General features: G+C 35.9%; 1 protein-coding gene across 1 annotated transcript in view; it reads left to right on the plus strand.

Annotated features, from left to right (window-relative positions):
- Positions 1-23,643, plus strand: part of Adgrg4 (adhesion G protein-coupled receptor G4) — a 109,584-nt gene that overhangs the window by 25,525 nt on the left and 60,416 nt on the right. Inside the window, exons 6-7 of the mRNA XM_058586650.1 lie at positions 15,247-21,243; positions 22,206-22,306. Coding sequence (XP_058442633.1) covers positions 15,247-21,243; positions 22,206-22,306 — 6,098 coding nt within the window. The remainder of the gene's footprint in view (positions 1-15,246; positions 21,244-22,205; positions 22,307-23,643) is intronic.

Below are 23,643 nucleotides of genomic sequence, written 5' to 3' on the forward strand. Positions count from 1 at the left end.
TTTTACATTTCCACCAGCAATGTAGGAATGATCTATTTTCTCTGCATCCTTGCCAGCATTTTGTGTTACGTATTTTTTTATTTTAACCATTCTTGCAAATGTGTAGTAATATCTCATAGTAGTTTTAATTTGCATTGCCCTGATATGAGTTTGAACATCTTTTCCTGTGCTTACTTGTCTTCTTTATTTCTCCATTGGTGAAAAGCCTGTTCCTGTCTTTTGCCTTTTTTTTTTTTTGAAAATATCTTTTAAAAGTGAAGATAAAGAATTTACAGATCAAAAAATGAGCAAAGAGAATTAATCTCCATGCAACCTGAATTACAAAATATGTCAAAGGAAGTTCTTTTTTTATTGGTTGTTCAAAACATTACATAGCTCTTGACATCTCATATTTCATACTTTAGTCTTTTGCCTTTTTTAAAGAATTGGGTTGTTTGTTTTACTTTTGAGATTTGAAAATTCTTTACATATTCTAGTCCTTTGTTTGTTATCTGTTTTGCAAATATTTTCTCCTACTCTATAGATTTTTAAAAATCTTTCCACATGGGGTTTCTCAGAGAAGAGCTTTTCATTTTGAGAAAGTTTAACTTAACAATTTATATTTTATGGATCATAGTTTTGGTGTCAAGTCTAAGAACTCTTTGCTTAGCACTAGATTCCAAAGATTCTCTCCTGTTCTTTTTTTCTAAATTTACATTTAAGTCTGTGATCCCTTCTGAGTTAATTTTTGCTTAGGGTGTGAAGATTAGGTTGAGGTTCATAATTTTTGTGTCTGTGGATGTCAAATTGCTCCAGTACTGTTCATTGAAAAGGTTATCCTTTTTTGGAATTGAGTTTGTACATTTTTTGTTTCTCTTTTTTTCGGGGGGTGGGGATACCAGGGATTCAACTCAGGGGCACTCAACCACTGAGCCACATCCCCAGCCCTATTTTGCATTTTATTTAGAGACAAGGTCTCACTCTTGCTGAGGCTGGCTTTGAACTCACGATTCTCCTGCCTCAGCCTCCAAAACCAGTGGTATTACAGGCATGCACCACCATGCCCAGATGTAGGCTTTTCAAAAACCAGTAGAGCATATTTATATGGGTATATTTCTGAGGCTTCTATTTGTTTAATTCATCTTGTGTCTATCCTTCTGCCAATACTATACTGTCTTGTTATAGCTATATATTACGACTTAATATTGGGTCCAGTGATTCCTCTCACCTTACCCTTCTTTTTAAAAGTTGGTTTATTATTACTCTAAGGCTTATGCATTTCTTTACATTTCTGTAAATTTTCAGACTGTACCTGCATAAAACCTGGTTGGAATTTTCATGGGAATTGCATTATATCTGTATATCATTTTGGGGAAAACTGGCGTCTTTACTAGGTTAAAATTCCCAACCTATGTACATGGTATGCCTTTTCATTTTTTATGGTTTTATTTGGTTTCTTTCATTAGCATTTTGTGATTTTTGACATATACATATTTTGTTAATCACTGGAGTTATTGTAACTAGCTTCTTGGTTTCTACCTGTTCTTTTTTACGATGCAGAAATGTAATTGATTTTTGACTGTTAATTTTGTAATCTGTAACCTTACTAAACTCAATTATAGTTTACTGTGGAGATTCTTTTTTTCCATGGGGATTCTTTGGGATTTTCTGTGCAAATAAACCACATAATCCGCAATGCCTTTTTTTCCTTGCTTCATTGGAGAGATTCTAACTTCTGCTATGACACTGAGTAAAAGTAGCAAATGGATATCCTTGCCTTGTTCCTAATCTTAGTGGGAAAGCATTTTTTCTTTCACCACTGTAGTTGATGTTTGCTTTGTGTTCCTTGATGATCCATTTTACCAAGTGTCTATAAATTCTCTATTTTTTTAAGTTTCAGTTGGACACAGTACCTTTATTTATTTATTTATTTTTATGTGGTGCTGAGGATCGAACCCAGGGCCTCACACGTGCTAGGCGAGCACTCTACTGCTGAGCCACAACCCCAGCCTCAGTGCCCTCCCTGCTTATTCTTAACTTGTTGAAGGATTTTATCATGAATTTATTTATGTAGTTTTAATTTGCATTACCCTGATACCTAATGAATTTGAAATTATCTTCCTGTGCTTACTTGCCATCTTTAGATCTCTATTGGTGAAAAGTTTATTCCTGTAAATGTGGGAGTTGGTGAAATTCCTTTTATACATCAAGTAATATAAGCATATGATTTTTCTTCTTTAGCTTATTGAAATAATGGGTCATGCTGATTTTTTGTTTTTCCGATGTTGAACCAGCCTTCTATATCTGGAATAAGATCAACTTAGTCATGGTGTATAATCCTTTGTATATATTGCTGCTTTCAACTTGTATTAATATTTTGTTGAGGATTTTTGCTTTAAGTTTAGAAGACATCTTAGTCTATGAATTTTTTCGCCATACTATCTGTAATTTCATTATCAGGATAGCATTGGCTTCATAAAATACATTTGAAAGCTTTAATTTCTCTTCTCTTTCTGGAAGAGATTGTATAAGATCAATTTGATAGTAAACTCCAATGAAATCATCTGAGCCTGGATATTTTTCTAGAGCTTTTTAATTACTAGTTCAATATCTTTAATGGTTGTGTTGTTATTGCCTTATTATCTTTTTAATGGCTACAGAATGTGTAGTAATATTCTATTTCATTCCTGATATTGGTGTTTTGTAACTTTTCTCTTTTTCACCTTTATAAGTCTCACTGGAGATTTTTCAGTTTTATTGACTTTAAAAGAATCAACTTTACTGCTTTAATTTTTCTTTTGTTCTTTTTTTCTTAGCTATTTTCAATTTCATTGAGTTCCTTTGTGGTTTTATTATATCTTTTCTTCTGCCCACTTTGGATTTATCTTCCTCTCTTTTTTTCTAGGTACTTGAAGTGGAAGCTGAGATCATCATTTTGAGACTTTTTTCTGTTGCCTACCTTTGGTGCTATAAATTTCCTTCACAGTACTGCTTTAGTTGTGTCTCACAAAATTTGTTATATTATATTTTACTTTCATTTAATTCAATTAAAAATTTCTTAACAATGTCTCCTTCAAATTGAGGATTATGTAGAATTGTGTTAAAAATTTTCCTATGGTCTTTCTTTTTTAATTTATTTTTTATTTATATACGACAGCAGAATGCATTACAATTCCTATTACACATATAGAGCACAATTTTTCATATCTCTGGTTGTATATATAGTATACTCACACCAATTCGTGTCTTCATACATGTACTTTTGATAATAATGATCATCACATTCACCATCATTTCTAACCCCATGCCCCCTCCCTTGCCCTCCAACCCTCTGCCCTATCTAGAGTTCATCTATTCCTCCCATGCTAACCCCCATCTCACTATGAATCAGCCTCCTCATATCAGAGAAAATATTTGGCATTTGGTTGTTTGGGATTGGTTAACTTCACTTAGCATTATCTTCTCTAACTTCATCCATTTACCTGCAACTGCCATGATTTTATTCTCTTTCATTGCTGAGTAATATTCCATTGTGTATATATGCCACTTCTTTCCTCATTCATCTATTGAAGGGCATCTACGTTGATTTTACAGTTTAGCTATTGTTAATTGGGCTGCCAAAAAACCAAATAACCCAATCAATAAATGGGCCAAGGATCTGAAAAGACAGTTCTCAGAAGATGATATACAATCAATCAAAAAATACATGAAAAAATGTTCAACATCTTTAGTAATTAGAGAAATGCAAACCAAAAATACTCTAAGATTGTATCTCATACCAGTCAGAATATTAGAATGGCAGATATCAAGAATACAAACAACAATAAGTGTTGACAAGGTTGTGAGGGAAAAAGATATACTCATACATTGGTGGTGGAACTGCAAACTGGTGCAACCAATCTGGAAAGCAGTATAGAGATTCCTTGGAAAACTGGGAATAGAACCACCATTTGACCCAGCTATCCCACTCCTTGGTTTATACCCAAAGGACTTAAAAACAGCATACTACAGGGACACAGCCACATCAATACTTATAGCAGCACAATTCCTATGGTCTTTCTAAAATTAATTTGTAGTTCGATTCCATAATGATCAGAGAAACAATCTTATGAATTAATTTTTTAAAAATCTGTTTTACGGCTCAGTGTATGGTATGTGTTGAATAATATTCCATGGGTGCTTCAGAAAATGTGTATCGTGCCATTGTTTATTGGAGTGTTCTAAATGCCAGCTAAATTTCATTGATTGTTTTTTAGGACTTCTATATACCTGCTGATTTTCTGTTTTGTAGTTTTATCAGTTGCTGATAGAGGGTTATTGAAGTCTGCAACTATAATAATGGTTCTATCTACTTCTCCTTTTGATTTATACATTTTGCTCTGCTGTTTGAGTGTGTATGTGTATACATGTAATATCACTGTCTTCCTGATGAATCAAGCCTTCTATCATTGTAAAAGTACTGATGACTCAAGCAATTTTCTTTGTTCTGTACTCTATTAAATGTTAATAACAGCCACTTTTGTTTATCTTAAACTGAATGTTGGCATGATGTAAATTTTCCCATCCTTTATACTTTCAATCTACCTATATCTATAACTGAAGTGCGTTTTTTTGGTAAAAAAAAAACAATTTGTGGATTACTTGAATATATGTTAGGATTTCATCTTGATTTATTTTATTTTTAATATTTTATTTACATTTTTTAGTTTTCAGCAGACACAACATCTTTGTTTGTATGTGGTGCTGAGGATCGAACCCGGCTGCACCCAAGCCAGGGGAGCGGGGTACCACTTGAGCCACATCCCCAGCCCCAATTTATTTTATTTTTAATGTTTTGAGTTTATCTCTGTTTATTTTTCTTATGGTTGCTCTTGGTATTTCAATATAAAAATGTGACATTACAAGTCTAATGGTATTAATATTTTACTACTTTGAGTGAAGTATGGAAACCTTGCTTCCAATTTGGTTCCTTACCTTTCTTATTTAAATTTTACTTGTATTGAGTAACAGATACTGCTACAAATTTTCTCTTAATCATCAAATATGATTTATAAATCTCATGAAGGAAATGATAGTCTATTGTGTGTACCCATATTTATGTTGATTGCTCCTTCTTTCTTCCTGATCCTCCAAGATTCCTTTTTACAAATAATTTCCTCCAGTTCCATCCATTTACTGGCAAATGCTAAAATTTGCTTCTTCTTTAAGGCTGAATAGTATTCAATTGTGTATATATACCACATTTTCTTTATCCATTCATCTGTTGAAGGGCACCTAGGTTGGTTCCATAGTTTAGCTATTGTGAATTGAACTGCTATAAATGCTGATGTGGCTGTGTTACTGTAGTATACTGATTTTAAGTCCTTTAGGTAGAAACCAAGGAGTTGGATTTCTAGGTTACAACCAGTGAGATTCTACATCAGATACAAGCAGAAGAATGAGAAGTTATACTATATATGTATGATGTGTCAAAATGCATTCTGCAGTTATGCATAACTAATTAGGATGAATAAAATAATAATAATAATAATTTCCCTTCTGTTTGAAGTACTCCCTTTAGTAAACCTGCTAAGGGTAGGCATGCTAGTGAGCAATTATTTTAGTTTTCTTTAATCTGAAAATGTTCTTATTTCCATTTTTTACTCAAGGATAGCTTTGCTGGATATAGAAAACACAGCTACCAGTTCTTTTCTGTCAGCATTTGAAAAATTTTGTGCTACTTCCTATGGCCTGTTTCGTTCCAGATGAGAAATCTACTGTCATTTGAATTGTTGCTCCCTTGTATATGTCATTACTCTTTGGATACTTTCAAGATTTGTCCTTTGTCTTTCAGCTTTCAAAAGTTTAATTATGATATAAGACATGGATTTATTTGGGTTTATATTGTTGAAAGATCATTCAGCTTCCTGAATATGTAGGTTTGTGACTTTTGTCGTTTTCAGGATGCTTTAAATCTTAATTTCTTTTAATACCTGTTTAGTCCCATTGCTTTTCTCCTCTTTTAGAAATTCAATAAGAATGTTGATATTTTGTTATTGTCTCACATGTCCTTAGGGATCTGTTTACTTTTTTAGTCTATTTTCTGTTGTTTCAGTTGGGTGAATTCTATTGTTCTCTTTTCAGATTTATTAACTCTACTGTCATCTCCAATCTGCTATTGAGCCCATCCATGAAATTTTAAAACTATCTGTTATAATATTTTTTAGTTCTGTATTTCCACTTGGTTCTTTATAACTTATATTTCTATTCTGAGCTATTTTTTTTCATTTCAAGAGAATTTATATTTGCTTATACAGTTACTTTTATGCTGGTTGCTTTAAAATTCTTGTCAAATAATTCCAATATCTGATTCATCTTGGTGTACCATGAGTCAACTATCATTTTTCACTCAAATTATAATTTTCTTGTACTTTAATATCATTTCCCTTGTGTCTCTGGGCAGGAAAGAAGAATCTTGGGCCAGACCACTTAGTGCTAGTGGGTTCCTTTTGTTATTCTTCTTGGCTTCTTTGGTATCTCTGGGTGAGGGAGAAGAGTCTTAGGGTTGGGCATGGTGGCATATACCTGTAATCCCAGCAACTTGGGAGGCTTAGAGGATCACGAGTTCAAAGCCAGCCTCAGCAACTTAGTGAATCCCTATGCAACTTAGTGAGATTCTGTCTCAAAATAAAAAAAATAAAAAGGGCTGGTGATGTAGCTCAATAGTTAATCCCCCTGGGTTCAATCCCGAGGTAGAAAAAAAAATTAATCTCAGACTGCAGGTTCAACGAGGCTGGTTCGTTTTTTCCTCTTACGCCTACTTGACTTAGTGTTTCTGAGTTGCTGAGGAGACTTTTGAGAAAAAAGGAGCAAATAGTCTTTTTAAATATACCTTTTATTTCATTGATTTATTTTTATGTGGTACTGAGAATAGAACCCAGTGCCTTGTACATGTTAGGCAAGCATTCTACCACTAGCCCCATCCCCAGCCTGCAAATAGTCTTTCCAGACCCGGTTCTGTCCAGCCAGTGTGTTTTTGTAGGCAGAGTTTATTTAGGTCTGCAGGGATGGAAAGGGCTTTGGTTGGCTGCTCATTGTTACCAAGGATTCCAATCAGTTCCCATTGCTAGTGGTGTCATGTTGTTAGAGGGACTCCTTTGTTCTAGAAGTGGATGAGCCTACTTGGACTATGTTCTGTTGCTCTGTTGGAGATTGGGAAATGCAAAGCCTGAGTTGCCTTTTTATAATGGGTTGGGGTAGGCAGGATGTCCACCACTAAATCATTCCTCTATTCTGTGGTTCCAAATCAGTTTGTTTTCATTAGAGTATCATTCATAACTCTTTGATTATCACTTGTACCATTTCCAGGATTTATAGTTATTCTTACTTTGAAGAGAAAGGGAAAAGTGGACCTATGTCATCTTGTTTAGTTGATAAAAGTCTCCATTTGCTTTTAACATCAGTTCTTGGGCAATAGAAGTGTGTGTGTGTGTGTGTGTGTGTGTGTGTAGATGAATAAGGTGCATCAAAATGATAGGGATGATATGGCTAGCATTGTATCTACCTCACTTACAACATTTTCTTTCCTGAGCAGGATAGGCATTATATTCAATTGAGATAAGTATACCATTTAGGGACTTTAACAAAAAAAACCTACACCACATATGGAGAAGAGGAAATGATTGATGAGACAAAACTGTAGTGAACTTCTCTCATTAGAAATGATAGGTGGGCAGAAAGTGTGAGCCACTGAATTTAAGAAAAACAAAAGTACATGTAGATTACAACAAAAAGGACATGAATAAATAAATTATCAAAGAAGTTTATATTCACTATCAAGCCTACATTACACACTAATTATACTGAATATGTTTGCTAAGTCATTGTAATGAATTGCTAGACTTAGGTTTTAAACATTCTTTAGTTCTAGGTTTTAAACATTCTTTAGTTCCTATGGGTCTTGATTCTAAAGAGCTACTGATGTTTGATTTGATTGTCTTTATCTGGGATATGAATGATTCTTTAAAGCAGTTACTCTTCCAAAGAATGGTGCTAGTTTGGGATCAATATTGGTTTTCAATGTCTGGGATAGCATGTTTGCCTTAATGTTTCAGTTTGACAATGTGATATTCTGCTCTAAAGTTTATGTCTTAGAAGATATTTTAGATGATTGTTGTATTTTGTACTGTTCAGCGTTTGAAGAATTTGGCTTTTAGTATTGAAGTTTGTTTCTTCTTGATTATATCAGTAGAGCCTTTTTGCTTCTTTCTCTTTGGTGGTTCCATGTAAATTGAGGGCATGCATTTATGGGTGCTAAATAATTGAGGCATTGCCATACTGTCTTATTGCTTCTCTAAATATTTTATCTATGAAAATCTTATCTTCTCAACATTAAACCTCTCTGGGCCTCATATTTAAATGAAAAAAATTGAAAATAATTACTAAGACTTGGTTCTAAAATTCTGTGATTTTCATGAATGAAGATATAAATTTTTATTAGTAATTACTTTAGAGAAAAAATTTGATACAGCAGGCCCTCTGGGATGTAGGGGGGGGGGACCTTGCATCTGAAAGATTAAATGGAATTTTTTTTCTGAAAAATAGAAATCCAGGTTTCAGTTTAGAATGGAGTAATGTAAGAAATATTTTCTTTTAAAAATATTTTTTAAATTTTTTAAAAAATATTATTTTTGGTTATACATGACAGTAGAATGTGTTTTGACATATCATACATACATGGAGTATAATTTTCCATTCTTATAGTTGTACAATATGTGCAGTTTCACTGGTTGTGTATTAATATATGAATATTGGAAAGTTATGTATAATTGATTCTACTGTCTTTCCCAGTCTATTCTCCCTCCTTTCTCCCCACTCCCCTTGTCTAATCCATAAACCTCCACTTATCCCTCTCCCTTCTCAATGCCTATTATGAATTAGCATCCTCATGTAAGAGAGAAGATTCAGCCTTTGTTTTTGTGGCACTGGCTTATTTCATTTAGTATGATAGTCTCCAGATTCATCCATTTACTGGTAAATGCCATGATTTAATTCTTCTTAATGGCTGAGTAATATCCCATTGTGTACATGTACCACATTTTCTTTATCCATTCATCTGTTGAAAGGCACTTAGGTTGGTTCAATAGCTTAGCTATTGTGAATTGAACTGCTATAAACATTGATGTGGTCGCATCTCTATAGTATGCTGATTTTAAGTCCTTTGGATATATGCCAAGAAGTGGGATAACTGGGTCTAATGGTGGTTCCATTCCAAGTTTTCTGAGGAATCTCCATACTGCTTTCCAGAGTGGTTGCACCAATTTGCAGTCCTACCAGCAATGTATGTGTGAACCTTTTCCCCAACATCCTTGCCAACATTAATTGTTACTTGCATTCTTGATAATTGCCATTCTGACTGGAGAGATAGTAATTTGTATTTCTGTAATTGCTAGTGATGTTGAACATTTTTCATATATTTGTTGATCATTGGTATTTCTTCTGTGAAGTGTCTATTCAGTTTCTTTGCCCATTTATTGATTATTGGTGGGGTTTTTTGGTATTTTGTTTTTTTGAGTTCTTTATATAACCTGGAGATTAATGCTCTATCTGAGGTGCAGATGGCAAAGATTTTTTTTCCCCATTTTGTGGGCTCTCTAGAAGAAGTATTTTCTAAGAGATCTCTGGTACTTAAAATGCTATCTTGCTCAACTAATTTGTTTATATTTTTGTAAATCTTATGTTTCTTTTTGAGAGGCTTGCTAGAAATGTTAATAATAATTGTCACATCTATGGCTCAGCCCTTTTTGATAAAAATACCATGTTTAACTCCCATCTCCTGTTTTCCAAAAGAGTTTCCCATTACTTGTTATGGATTAAACTAACAGTGCTCTTTGAGTAGTGCATCAAAGGAGGTAATTTAGGATTTTGTGATATTTAGTGTTTTGTTGTTATCCTAAAAAGTGAATGCAGCTCGATTACTAATCAGTTGTCAAGGACTGGGGATTGTGAAATCTTCTATCAAAATCATAGAGAGTGATTCAGGCTCTGGGATTCCACATTGCTTCTATGTGATAGAAATTACCAACTTTCCAAAGCCAATTGGCTGTGATAAACCCATTTGCAAAAATGAAAACTAAGCCAGGCACGGTGGCCCCTGCCTGTAATCTCTGGCTTGAGAGGTTGAAGGAGGAAGATTATCAGTTCAAAGCCAGCCTCAGCAATTTAGTGAGGCCCTAAACAACTCAGTGAGACTCTGTTTCAAAACACACACACACACACACACAAAGGCTCATGGTTAAGTACTCCTAAATTTAATCTGGGGTACCTAAAAAATTAAAAAAGAAATCTAAGACCCTGGCTTTTCTTTTCTTTTACTTGTAGTTATGGACAACTTAAAGGCAGAAAACCTGAAGTAAATATTGTACTGTTGAAATATAATGATTTCTTTATAAGACCTAACAGAATGTGAATCTGTGATAATTGAAATGATTTTGTAAAATTAAGCTCAAAATTATTTATATAACTTGACTTTTCCCCCTTATAGATGTATATACTTTTATCAAGTTATCTATACAGTTATTGCAAGATTCATTTTACTTGCTAATAACCACAAAATCCTAAAGAACATCCTACACACATACCTCAGAATTTCTGGATATGTAAATTAAAAGTAATTTTAATGCTCAAGACAGTGAGATAAGTTAGTAGATTTTCTACCACCATGATTATTCTCACATCGTAGGTAACATGATTCTCAGGTAAATTTAAATTACTAGTTTCCCTAAGGTAAATATGCAGGATTTCATTTTGGGTGATTTAAATTGGAGAAAGTTTACGACAATCTTGAATTTTACTATGCACCATTATCACTTGGATCTTCCATCATGATTCCAAATTCCACTTATCCAAGCCTAAACTGGGTGTGTGTTTTTTGTTGTTGTTGCTCTGAGTGAGGCTTCTGTCTCAATTTTTCAATTTTTGTGAATTTTACCAGTATTGTCTGAATTTCCAAAAATCAAAATTTGAACTCTTAGAGGTTTCTCTGTTATTATCTCTTAAACTTGTTACTATATCCCATTAATTCCTCCTTTCTAATTGTGATAGGATTAGGGTCTTCACATTGTTTCACCTCATTCCCTGCCTTCTTCATTTCCAATTATTCAGTTAGTCTAAAAATTGGAATTGAGGATACAATGGTAAGTAGTGAAAGAAGAGATCCTTGCCCATATGGCATAGGAAGGAAGACAGATATTAATATGCACATCCAAACACCTGTAAAACTGCAGGTATGGAAAATACTATGAAGAATAAGTATGAGATGTCATAATACTCTCAGATAGACTACTTTGAGCTACTTGTGAGGTTAGGTAATTTAGGCTTTCCTGATGAAGTGATGCATGAATTGAGATCTGAAAGATGAATTAATAAAATGAAGAAGAACAGGAACAACATTGTAATTTGTGGCAACAGAATGTGCAATGCTTTTTTGGTAGAAGGAGAATACTAAGTACTAGAGAACTGAAAAGAAGCTTAGAGCTGGGTGCAGTGGCACACACCTGTGATCCCAGTGACTCAGGAGGCTGAGGCAGGAGGATTGCAAGTTCAAGGGCAGCCTCAGAAACTTAGCGAGGACCTAAGCAAATCAGCAAAACTGTCTCTAAAAAAATAAACAAAAGGTCTTGGGATATGGCTCTGTGGTTAAGTGGCCCTGGGTTCAATGCTCAGTATGAGAGAGAGAGAGAGAGAGAGAGAGAGAGAGAGAGAGAGAAAAGAAGAAGAAGAAGAAGAAGAAGAAGAAGCAGCAGCTTGGAAGAAAAGGGAGAGGCTTGGAACAATTTAAGGCTGGAGAGGTGGGTAGGAATCAAACCATAAATGGCTTTATAGGCTCCACTAAAAAAATTCTTTTCATCCTGTGAACAATGAAAAGCCACTAAAAGGAGCTGAGTGTGTGCTTGTGTGTGTGTGACATGATTATATTTGCCTTTCAAAAAGATCATTCTGATTGCATAATAGAACAGATTGGAGGGGACCCAAGAGCAGTGACAGAGAGCTCAATGGAGAGGTTGCTGTAGTAGTCAGAGGTTGGTAGTTTGATCAGCATGGCAACTGATAGAGAGAAATTGATTGTATCGAGGTATTTAGGCCAGTCATTGTGGTGCACACCTGTGATCTCAGCAACTGGGCTAAGGATAGAGGATCATAGGTTCAAGGCCAGCCTAGGCAACCTAGTAAGACTATTGCAAAATAAAAAATAAGAATAAAAAGAGTGGGAATGCCACTCAGTTATAGAGCACCTCTGGGTTCAATTCTAGTATCTGGAAAAATAAGAAAGAGAGAGAAATTCAGGCAATAAGATCTAAAGAACACAATTACAGGTTGGTTATGGCAGGTGAGTGGGAGAATGGAGGAGACAGATGGAGAGGAGTTTAACTTTTATAACTAAAGGTATGGTGGTATCATTCAGTAAAGAAATACCAGAAGAAGATCAGTTTGGATAGAAGATGATGAGTTCATGTTGGGGTATGTTCAGTTTGAGATATTAAAGCTATCTAAGAGATTACATCAAGGAAGCAATTAGTTATAAAAATGTGTAGTTCAGAATACAGAATTGGTCCGCAGATATGACTTTGAGATTGGTCTGTGTATAGGTGTAAACTGAAACACTGGTTGTGGAAAAACTGCAGAATGAGAAGAGTAGAGAGGCTGGGGCCAAGCCTTCGCAAGGTAAAATAGGGTGAGTCTGCAAAAGATACAGAGAAGGAGTAGCCAGAGAAGCAGAGGTAGTCAGCATAGATAAACTATCTTTAAAGAATTTGGGGAGTTATGGGGAGGAGAGAGATAAGGCAGTGCCTGCAGAGGAATGTGGGGTTTTGATTTTTTTATTTCAGGAGACTGGAATATGTTTCATATCAGGATGGAAACACTGATTAGGGACAGAAAGTGATAACTGATGATTTGAGGTTTCTGAATGGTAGGAGGTGACAGGATCTAAAGCACAGTTGAGTTTCTAGCTGATGATTTCAATTACTTTTTCTTTTAAAGTAGGAGGCATGATGATCTGATAAACATGTGGGGGTGGAATTTGAAAATGGGGAAGATTTGAAAGAGTTATTGCTGTGTGGGAGCATAAATTGACCAGAGAAAAGTAGTAGGGTGGATGGGCAGTGTGAAAGTCTTATTTGAGGTTGAAGTTATGGTACATGCTAATTTATCCTCTTGGGTGACCGTGTCCATCAGTGCTTGATTGCCCAAGTGCAGGCATGGAGGAAATGGACAATAGGGATGGCTCAGAGTTGGTGGGAGGAGATTGGGGGAAGAGGACTTACCAGCATCTTAAGAGTCTCTTTGTGTCCAGTCCCCTCTAGTTCCTGCTCATCCTGTATACCACCATGAAATTTCTTTTCCTCAAGACTGCTTTTTATTAACTCATTCCCCTTGGTCAAGAATATGGATCATTCATGGGCTGGGGCTGTAGCTCAGTGGCAGAGTGCTTGCCTAGCATGCATGAGGCACTGGGTTCCATCCTCAGTACTACATTAAAAAAGCACCTCATAAGCACCTCAGCACCACATAAAATAAAAGCATGCTGTCCATACACAACTACAAATTTTTTTTTTTTAAGAATATGGATCACTCAAAATGGTGCAATGATTTAGAGCACAGATGATAAACCTTGGTTTGAATTTCAAGTGTGAACTTGGATGATTCATGTGAATTTTCTAACAATTCTAAAATAAGGATAATCATAATATTTACCCTATAGTTATTAGGCAGATTAAATGAGATTGCATGCAGCACTGTACTTGGTTTGTAGTAAATACCCAATACATGAAAGCAGCTACATTATCTTTTCTCATCTGTCTTCCTACTCTTCCCTTCAGGTCCCATCTTAATCTTTCATTCTTTCTCATCACTATTCAACACACTCCCTCCCATTCCCTGCTAGATTGATCTTTTGCTGCCTCCGTATTCAATGCCATGTACCTTTGCCTAATCTACCCTAATTCTATCATTTCTCAAAGGTGTAAGAGAAAGCTTCCTCATTAGCTTGAAGCCAGGTTTGCTCTTTCACAGTATTGATCTCCCATTGCATACTGGTGACGTGTAGAACCTTATTATATTCTATTGTTTGCTTTATTATAAACTTCATTATTGTTTTGTTTTAAAATACTATTTTATCTTTTAAAATATTTCAGTACTATAAAACTTTCTCAATGAGAGTATAAACTCTTTGAGGGAAGGAATCATGCTATAAGTCTATGTATTTCTCACAGAACTTAGAATAGTAGAATAGTATTCACAATTCTAGTTAACTTTAATTGATCTGAATGGAGGCATAAGTTAGGCTCCATTGTTCTTCAGAGCAGGGTACAAAGTCCCATGGGGTAACCAAACAATATGCTAGAATATAGGAAGAAAATATTACAATTTCTCCTTATATTTTTGTTACCATTTTTTGACATTTCTATTTTTGTGTATGTTATAATGTATATAATACAAATATACACAAATCTATTTATCTATCTATCTCATGGTTAAGACATTTTAATCTTGAGGCTCCAGATAAAAACGTTTTCAGTTTCTAGTGTTTAAATGAGTGATAGAAAGTTGACTTAGACAAAGTCAGATCAAATATTTTTTGAGAAGTTACTGTGTGCCAGGCATTATGCTAAATGTTTCACACACATTAACTCACTTAAGTCTCATGACAATTTTATAAGGTGGGTGTTATTACAGTCCTTACATTGTAGAATAGGATATTGAAGCACAGAGTTTAAGTAAGCTACTGCAAAGTTTTATAGTAAGCAAGTAATGAATCAAGATTTAAAACTACTTCTATTTGAATCAAAAGTTGATATTCTTTTTTAGAAGATTTTTTAAGTACACAATTTGGTTACATTAATAGATATAAAACTAATAGAATTATCCATTTCTTCTTTGGTGATTTTTGGTAAATATGTCTTTCAAGGATTTTGTACCTTTCCCAAAGCTAATTCTGTCAATCAGTGCTACTTTAGCATGTTTCCCTTTTTTAAGTATCTATATGGACATACCATGGTAGGAATACCTTCCATGGTAATAGTAAGTTACCTAACCAAGGTATTATGAGAACCATATAAGATATTAGTGAGTATACATCATTTTAAGAAAAATGAAATAAACAATGTGATTATGTCTATGATACTTATTTCTCTTAAAAATGAAAAAGAAACTAGATGTTTTCCATAAAAAATTGTTTCTGATTTCTAAGGCTGAATCCAAAGTAAAAAATGCCTTCTGATTTTACAGTTCTTTCTGAAAATATGACAATTGAAGAAACAAGTATGCCTCTTCCACAACAAATAAACTTGACAACCGCTTCCCAAATTACTGAACTAAGACCACAAAAGACTGTACATGTATCTGCAGTGATGTCTAAAAGCATTCCTATGGATGCAACTAATTATACAACTTTATCATATTCTAATAAAATATCTTCACCTGTAGAAATAATGACTGCATCAAAAAATTTAAGGACATCTATAGCTGAGACAGCTACCTTTGCTGCAGATGGTCTATCTTCTGCAGCCATCTCTTGGCCTACCCAGAGTACATCTATATGCACTACCACTGATTCCATGAAAATAACTAAATCCTCAAGTTCAGAAAGCAAAAGGACAACAAAAATGGCAGAAGTCATGTCTACTAAGACCTCACATCCAACTACAGCTATTAATTTCCTTTCCACATCTGGATTTACCAAGAATTCAAGTCCATCAGAAACTTCAGCTGAATCTCAGTCAGCTATTATGAAGACCACATCTTTATTCTCAATTATTGAGTCAACATCCATGTCTACAACATCTTGGCCCAAACAGAAATCTACAGTTATTCCACCTTTCCCTTTTACCACATCTGGGCAAGAGTTTCTTGTATCTACAGCTGCCAGAACTGTACCTTGGTCCACAGTACAAGAGACTTCAGGTACAAGTACTGTCACTGAGACTGCATCAACATTCCCACCTGAGTCTGTGCTCATCTCTACAGTTGCTCCAGTGGATTCTATATTTACGAGAAATCAGACAATATCTACATTGGCAAAAACTGATGTGCAAACAGCATTTACAGTTCATTCTGTTATGCCTTTTGAGACCACACCTGCTGTAAGAACAGCAGAAACAGAATGGGCATCTACAAATTTCCAGAATATTTCTTCACCCAGCTTGGAGGATGCCATATCTACCTCCAATGCAAAAGACACCTCTTCTATGGCTTTTTATTCTGTGACCTCCTCTCCAATCACTAGAACTCAGAATGTACAGACAGTTGTTGATGCTGAGAGTTCAAACACAGCCTTCACTCCTGCAATCACACTTGCACCTACAGTGGCTAAAACTACTTTCTCCTCCACAATCGCAGGGTCAGTACATACTCATAATACACCCACAGCTGGTGAACACATGCTTACTTTAATTTCTACTAAATCACTTTCCACATCCAAGGCATCTGAATCAGATTCCACACCCACAACTGATGAAACTGCCCATGGATTTTCCACCAATGGTAACACTTGGACTTCTAGGCCAGAACAGACCCTGGTAACATCTATAAATACAACTACCACACTTACACTTGTACCTAATGAAAAGTTCACATCAGCATTACATGGGAATATTACTAATACAGAATATTCATCCACAACTACTAATATTATCACCCCACTGGAAGCCTCCACAGAAAGTAAGGCTACCACTAGTACTGATACCACTACAGCTAGATATACAACAGCTCTTACCAAAATAATATCTTCACAGTTTGCTAATTTTTCTACCATTTCTGGAACTACAAATGTAACTAATCTGCCTGAGTTTAAATTTACCACCTTACTACTAAAAACCAACTCTATGTCCACAGTAGGTGCAAATGAACTTCCTTCAACACCAAAGGAGACAGTTGTTCCATCAGCAGATATAACATCTACCCTTGCTGATATTAAACTAAAATTTTCTACTGAAGAAAACACTTCTGAAGCAACACAAACAGAAACAAATGGTACAAGCACATTTGGTGATACAACAGCCCCAGTACCAAAGTCTGTCACAACAGAAAGATTCAATGTTACTGTGACAAGAAAAGAAACAACTTCCCATCATCCTAAGGAAAAATCAACAATAGCAGCAGTAGCTGAGCTTTCTCAATTTTCAACAATGCTGGAAATGATAGATGAATCAGCACAAACAGTGACAGCTTTTGCCACTGTTTCCCCTTTTCCTGATACAGAAAATTTAACTAATCTATTGGATCATAAAACTGTAACTACTGAGGTGGGAGGGAATTGGTTTTCAACAAATTTGATGCAAACCACACCTAAGAGTCCATACAATGGAGCTACAGAAATCTTTAATTCAACCCACAACTATTCAGCACAATGGACTTCAGAGACACCTGGGGGAAATTTAGCTCTGTCTCCCACTTCTGGGAAAATGCAGACATTCCCTGAACTCCTGGATGCTTCTACCACAAGAATATTGGAAGCCAGTGTCACCACTATTCCTACAGACAGGACAGCTTTGTTCTCGTCTGCTGATGTCATACCTCCACAGACTGCAGCTACTCATTCCTCAGTAACCCCTATAGCTGTTACCAGTATGTTCTCACTGCCAGTTAATGTTTCTGGTGTCACTTCTTCTGTCGTCTCTATGGTGGTGTCTGATGAAACTAAGGTGACCATGTCTGAGCCTTTTACACTGGCCAAGGATTTCTCCACATCTATGTTCTCGAATGTTTCAACTCTGTCATCTGCTACAAAAACCACAGCATTGGTGCCACAGTTGAGTCAAACAGCTTCCACAACCAGTGATGCTATGCCTACCCACAGAAACTCAACTGATACCACTTCAGAGGCCGTAGTGATCTCTACTACAAAGACACCCATGGCAGTTCCCCCTCTGACAGAAACTGTAGTCTCAATGAGACCTCTCACTCCTGTGACATCTAACACTAGGACAATCCTTTCCTCCACCTCAGCTGACATAGTAACACCATCCACACACACTCTTGTATGCTCAAAACCTCCCCCTGACAACATACCTTTTGTGTCCTCTACTCATTTGGTCACAACTACATCTGCACCAGTAACAACTCAACCCATATCTCAAGTGGAGAAGACTTCTACCTATGGTCTTAGCTTTCCATATACTTTCAGCAGTGGTGGAAATACTGTTAGCTTGGCTACTGGCACCACAGAGACCTCTGTTGTTGATGAAGACATGTCTTTGCACACCTCTGCCAAAAATCTTACTACCTCAGTAGGCATTCACGTTTCTCAGCCTTCCACACGTCTTGTAAACACACCAGTCTTTACCCAATTGGCAACTGGCACCTCTAATTTATCTTCTGACCAAGAGCAGATAACCACTTCCCTGGGGAAAACCACAAGGACTTTGTCAGGGACAGAAATGTCTCCTTCAAAGAATTCTTTTATTTCCTATTCCCAGGGTACTTCATCCTTAGAAATGACAGATACAGGATTTTCTGAAACCACAAAACCTTCTAGCTATGGAACACATTCACCTTCAGAGATTCAATCTGGGACTATACCTGATGGGAATTCAACTTCATTTCCGACTTCTGGGAGCACACAGGCTACACTTACCTTGACCTCAAGTAAAACAGCAGATGTTCACATTTCAGAAATGTCTACTAGTTTTGGGAAAACAATTCTCCCTTCACAAGCTCTGACAATAACCACTTTTTTGTCTCCTGATAAAGAAAGCACAAATGACCTTCATGTATATACTCCCAGAACTGCAGAAATAATAGTGAATTCCTCCTCTACAACTCACCTTGTCTCATATCACCAGAATACTTCAATCATTCATACCATAACTCCCAGGACAACCAGAATATCAAATAATGTACTCATCAACACAACTCTTTCAGACCTGCCTTCACTTAAGACTCAACCTGAGATAACTTCATTAGTTGCCTCTTCTACTTCTGAAAGCATACATACTTTCCCTAAGTCTTTGTCTCCTTCCACAGCTGGATTATCCAATAACAATTTTACAATGATTTCAACTAATGGGATCACTACAGTCCTTTCTGTAACTACAACACTTCTTGGGGAAACTTCCACAACAACCTCAATTCCTGTTTACCATATAACCTCACTGCCAGTTAATGCCACTACTTTCACTTCCAAAAATGCTTCTGATACTCCCACAATACCAATGACCAAGTCTTCTAAAACCACACACTCAAATTGTTTGAAAAATACTACTATGACCACTTCTGGGCCCACATTTGAGATGTCTTCTAGGCCAATTAATGATTCTGTTTCCTTACCTGCAGCAGGTTCTTTTGACACTTCCACAACAAGTGGGTCATTCTCTATTTTATGGTCTTCAAGTACCCCTAGGACTGCTATGACCACACAAATATCTACACTGAATGCCATACCTGTGACATATGTTGAACCTACTTCAGAAATGATCACACCTACAGCCACATCCTTTCCAACACAGCCAAGTTTTCTATCCATGAAAACCATTTCAACCACTATTCCAGCTGGAATAGTGACTTCAGTTGTAGGTACCACTGCCACCTCTCTACTTAGTTCTAAGAACAGTGAAGCTATTTCCTCCATTCCAACAAGCACGTCTTCACCATTGCTATCAACAATCCAACAATCATTAAAAGGAGATGAAGCTACAACCCTGGGCATATTACTTGGGATTACTAACAGCTCCCGTTTGGCTATGAGCAGTGGTAGAGTGACATCTCTCGCAAATACTTATTCTAGAACTCCTGTCCCTGAAAATGGGCTTTTGCCTACTCCTTCAGATAATCTTCATACTTCCTTGAATATCCAGGTTTCCCCATCTTCAACTGACTCTAAGAGCACTTTTGGATCCACAAAAAGTGTAAAAGACACCACCATTTACCTTTCCTCTAATATGGGAAATATGACTTCCTTGTCAGAAAATATCTCCTTATCAGCTGAGATAACAAAAAGAGCTACATCTGGGAATACTCCTGTTTTATATCCTTCATGGACCCCATCCAATACAACTACACCCTCTTTGACATCACTTCTTTATTCACCTCATGGTACTGAGGCAAATGCTGAGTTCTCTACTCCAGAGGTCTCTCTTACATCACAAATGGTTGAATATCCAGTTCTTGGAACAAAAATTACATCTAGTAACACAAAGTCTCTGCTTACAACTTCCTGGAACACACCCAGAACTGAATATTCTCAGTTTCCAATTTCTACCACTACTCATGTGCCTACATCCAAAAAGACAGAAACAGAGACTCTGCACCTTGTTCCTGGGTCCTTGTCAACATATGCAGCCCCGCAGACTGGTCTAGTCTCTAAAGATGTTATGGCAATGTCATCAATTACCACATCAGAAATTTTTCCTACCTTTGGTATTTCTGAAAGCTCTTCATTGTCAACATCTTTAAGAGATATCTTCACCTCTTCTGCTAACAGTAAGCACACATTTGAGAAAACAACCACATCTGTAATGCCTAGGACCACATATCCATCAAATCCTTCTAAAATCTCCAAGACTACTACTTCATCAATGCTGACTTGGATCTTATCTAGTCTTCCTTCAGGTTTTTCCCTGGTGACTATAACTAATGCTCCTCATGTTATAACTTCCTCCCCAGTAGGGGTGTCAAAATCTACATTTCCAACTTCTTCCATGATATCAACATACCCACACATTAACATTTCAATACTTCCCTTTGCTACTGAAAGCACCACACTTACAAAAAATACTCCTACACCTACCCTGGGCAGTATCATTAATGGCTCTCCAACTTCTCTCCCCATTTCTACAAAAATCACAGATGACAATGTATACATTTCCACAACCCCTGAAGTATCCTCCAGAGCTACTATGACTACCAACTCCAGAACTATGTCTCAACCTCCATCTGTTGATGGAATGAGTATGTCACATTCTACAGCTGACCACACTCCATCTATTGGTTCCATGTCTCTGCCTAAACCTACAAAAACATCTGCATGGAGCTCAATTCCAGCCGAGTCAGTATCTTCTACTTTAACTCTTCCTAATCCCATACTAGATTACCTCATAAATACAACCACTACTACATCCAGTGCCACTGGAGCTTTATTTTCATTCACAGCTACTGGAATAACACATCCTTCCAAAGCAACTGTAACTTCACTAAAGTCTTCTTCTTTTGAGACAACCTGGATGGACTCCACATATTCCTTTCTATCTACAGAAGCACTGACTTCACCAGTTGCTGCTGAGCCCAAAGGTACTATTTCTTTATGTACGTATCCCTAATAGAAGGCATAATGGGCCATGTGTTCTCTAAGTTAGACAGTTCTCTGAGAGCAGAAAAGATGAAGAAGTGTTGCAAGTGTTTCTCTTCTTCAGAGACATAGTGTTCTTGTGCAAACATAATTGTGTAGAAAAGTTTCTTGTATTTAATTAAATATAATGCAAATGTATCTTTGCACTCAGTATGACATTTTTAAGCCTCCTTTCTACACGTTTTGTTCTTGATGCTCTGACTGATTCTGCCAATGTGAACATACTAGAAAATTTTCCCCTACTCAGTAGAGATCATATGGCCCTAGATCTGACCATGTTTACCACACATCAGAAAACACTGGAATATATTCTATGCTGCCTTTGAATTCCTCATACTCAGGTCTCAGCCTTCTCCAATCCCTTTAACCAGCTGACTAAGAATACTTATCCATAGCTAGGGAATATTTGACTTCCATATTGTTCCCATTTTGTGTGTCTCTGAAACTTACACTATTCAAAAATTAAAATGATAGAATACAGAAGAGCAGGAGGAACTTAAGGGAAAGAAAACCCTGAAGCAGAAAGGAAGATTAGGTGGGAGGATGCAGGTTATTTTCTCAGTATAAATATGAGATAATGTTCATTTTGGCTATTGAATAGACTGAAAGTCTGTTGTTCAATGAAAGTAGAGAATTTGGGGGAATTTGTAGAATATTGATCAATTATGTAGAAATCAGAAAAATGTCTAAATAATTAAAGCAAAAATGGTATGATGCCATTCTGCTTTGCTTCTGAATATGGTACCAAAAGTAATGGTTCTTGACCTTACATTTAAATTATGCAAAGTTTACACATTAGAGGTTGTTGTTTCATTTGTTTTAAAATGGAGAGCAGTTTTAATCAAATTTATAGAAGTCAAATTTCTTGAACTAAATGAATAAAATTAATCTCCTTATTTTTTAGTTACAGTTTCCTTCTACAATATTGAAATGAGCTTCTCTGTCTTTGATGAAGAGCCAAGGGTCCCTGTTACCAGTGTTATAAGTGAATTGGCAAAAAATTGGGTAAAATATTTTTTGAATATTTATGATACATATAAACTTCTGTGACAAAGAGTTAGTAGATTAAAACTAGATTTTACTTTTTTCTATCAATAAACCATTTCACAGATAATGAGGTTTTTTTTTCATTGCAAATCTATTCTGTAAGCAACACTGTGAGGATCTATGCAATCTCTTTCATAGTGCCAATAGTTGAAAGCTTTTATGCAATGTTATTATTTTCATTTGTTTAGATCTGCATATTTCTCTCCAGTTACACAATTTCTGAGTCTTTGCCAAAATTTTCTATTTGGAGGTAAAATAGAAGAACAGTGACAAATTCTGTGCCATTGTATCTAAGTATCTTTGTTTTATGCAATTTAACTTTTCTCTCTCCTTGAATTTTTCTGATAATAAGACTAATTACATATGGTTTGTAAAAAAATTATCAGATATTAGTATCTAAAACAGAAAGCAAATATCCTCTACTGCTCCTCCTTCCATTAACTACTCCTAATGGTCTAAAGCATATTCTTTTAGATGTTTTAGATTTTTCTATACATATTATAACATTAATGCATGTGTGTTTATTCACATAAATAATTGAAATCATGGTATTATGGCCTGACTGATTCTGTTAAGTTCCCCTTACTCAGTCATGCATATTTTAAATTTTATTTTTGCAGTGCTGATTAAAAAACCCCTAGGCCTCCTAGACAAGCATGTACCACCACTAAGCCATATCCCCAACCATTAACCATTTATCTCTGAGCATATTTATGAGAGTAAACATAGATCAACCTCATACACTTTAACAGATACATAGGATTTAACTTATATGGTTGTAATGTAGTGTTTTTTCCTTCAAATCTAGGTATCCATTGGTGGACATTTAGGCTCTTTCTATTTTTTCTCTATTTTTAATCACTTCTGAGAGCAATGCCCTTGCAACAAATTTTGAGGCACTTGAGGGTAAATCCCTAGAATTGGAATTGTTACATCAAAAAATATATAAAAATATTTTATATATTAAGAGTTATTACTGGGCTGGGGATGTGGCTCAAGCAGTAGCATGCTCGCCTGGCATGCGTGCAGCCTGGGTTCGATCCTCAGCACCACATACAAACAAAGATGTTGTGTCCGCTGAAAACTAAAAAAAATAAATATTAAAAAAATTCTCTCTCTCTCTCTCTCTCTCTCTCTCTCTCTCTCTCTTTAAAAAAAAGAAGAGTTATTACCAAATGGCCTCCCAGATAGGTAATACCAACTTGCATCTTCCATTCAATGGTGAATGATCATATTTATTTCTCCTCTCCCCATCAACACTTATTTTCAAGTGTGTAGAACATGATTATAAGTGC

Source organism: Marmota monax, unplaced genomic scaffold (genome assembly GCF_021218885.2).
Source record: "Marmota monax isolate L192 unplaced genomic scaffold, Marmota_monax_Labrador192_F-V1.1 WCK01_AAM20220418_F8-fsc00333, whole genome shotgun sequence".
Taxonomy (NCBI): Eukaryota; Metazoa; Chordata; class Mammalia; order Rodentia; family Sciuridae; genus Marmota; species Marmota monax.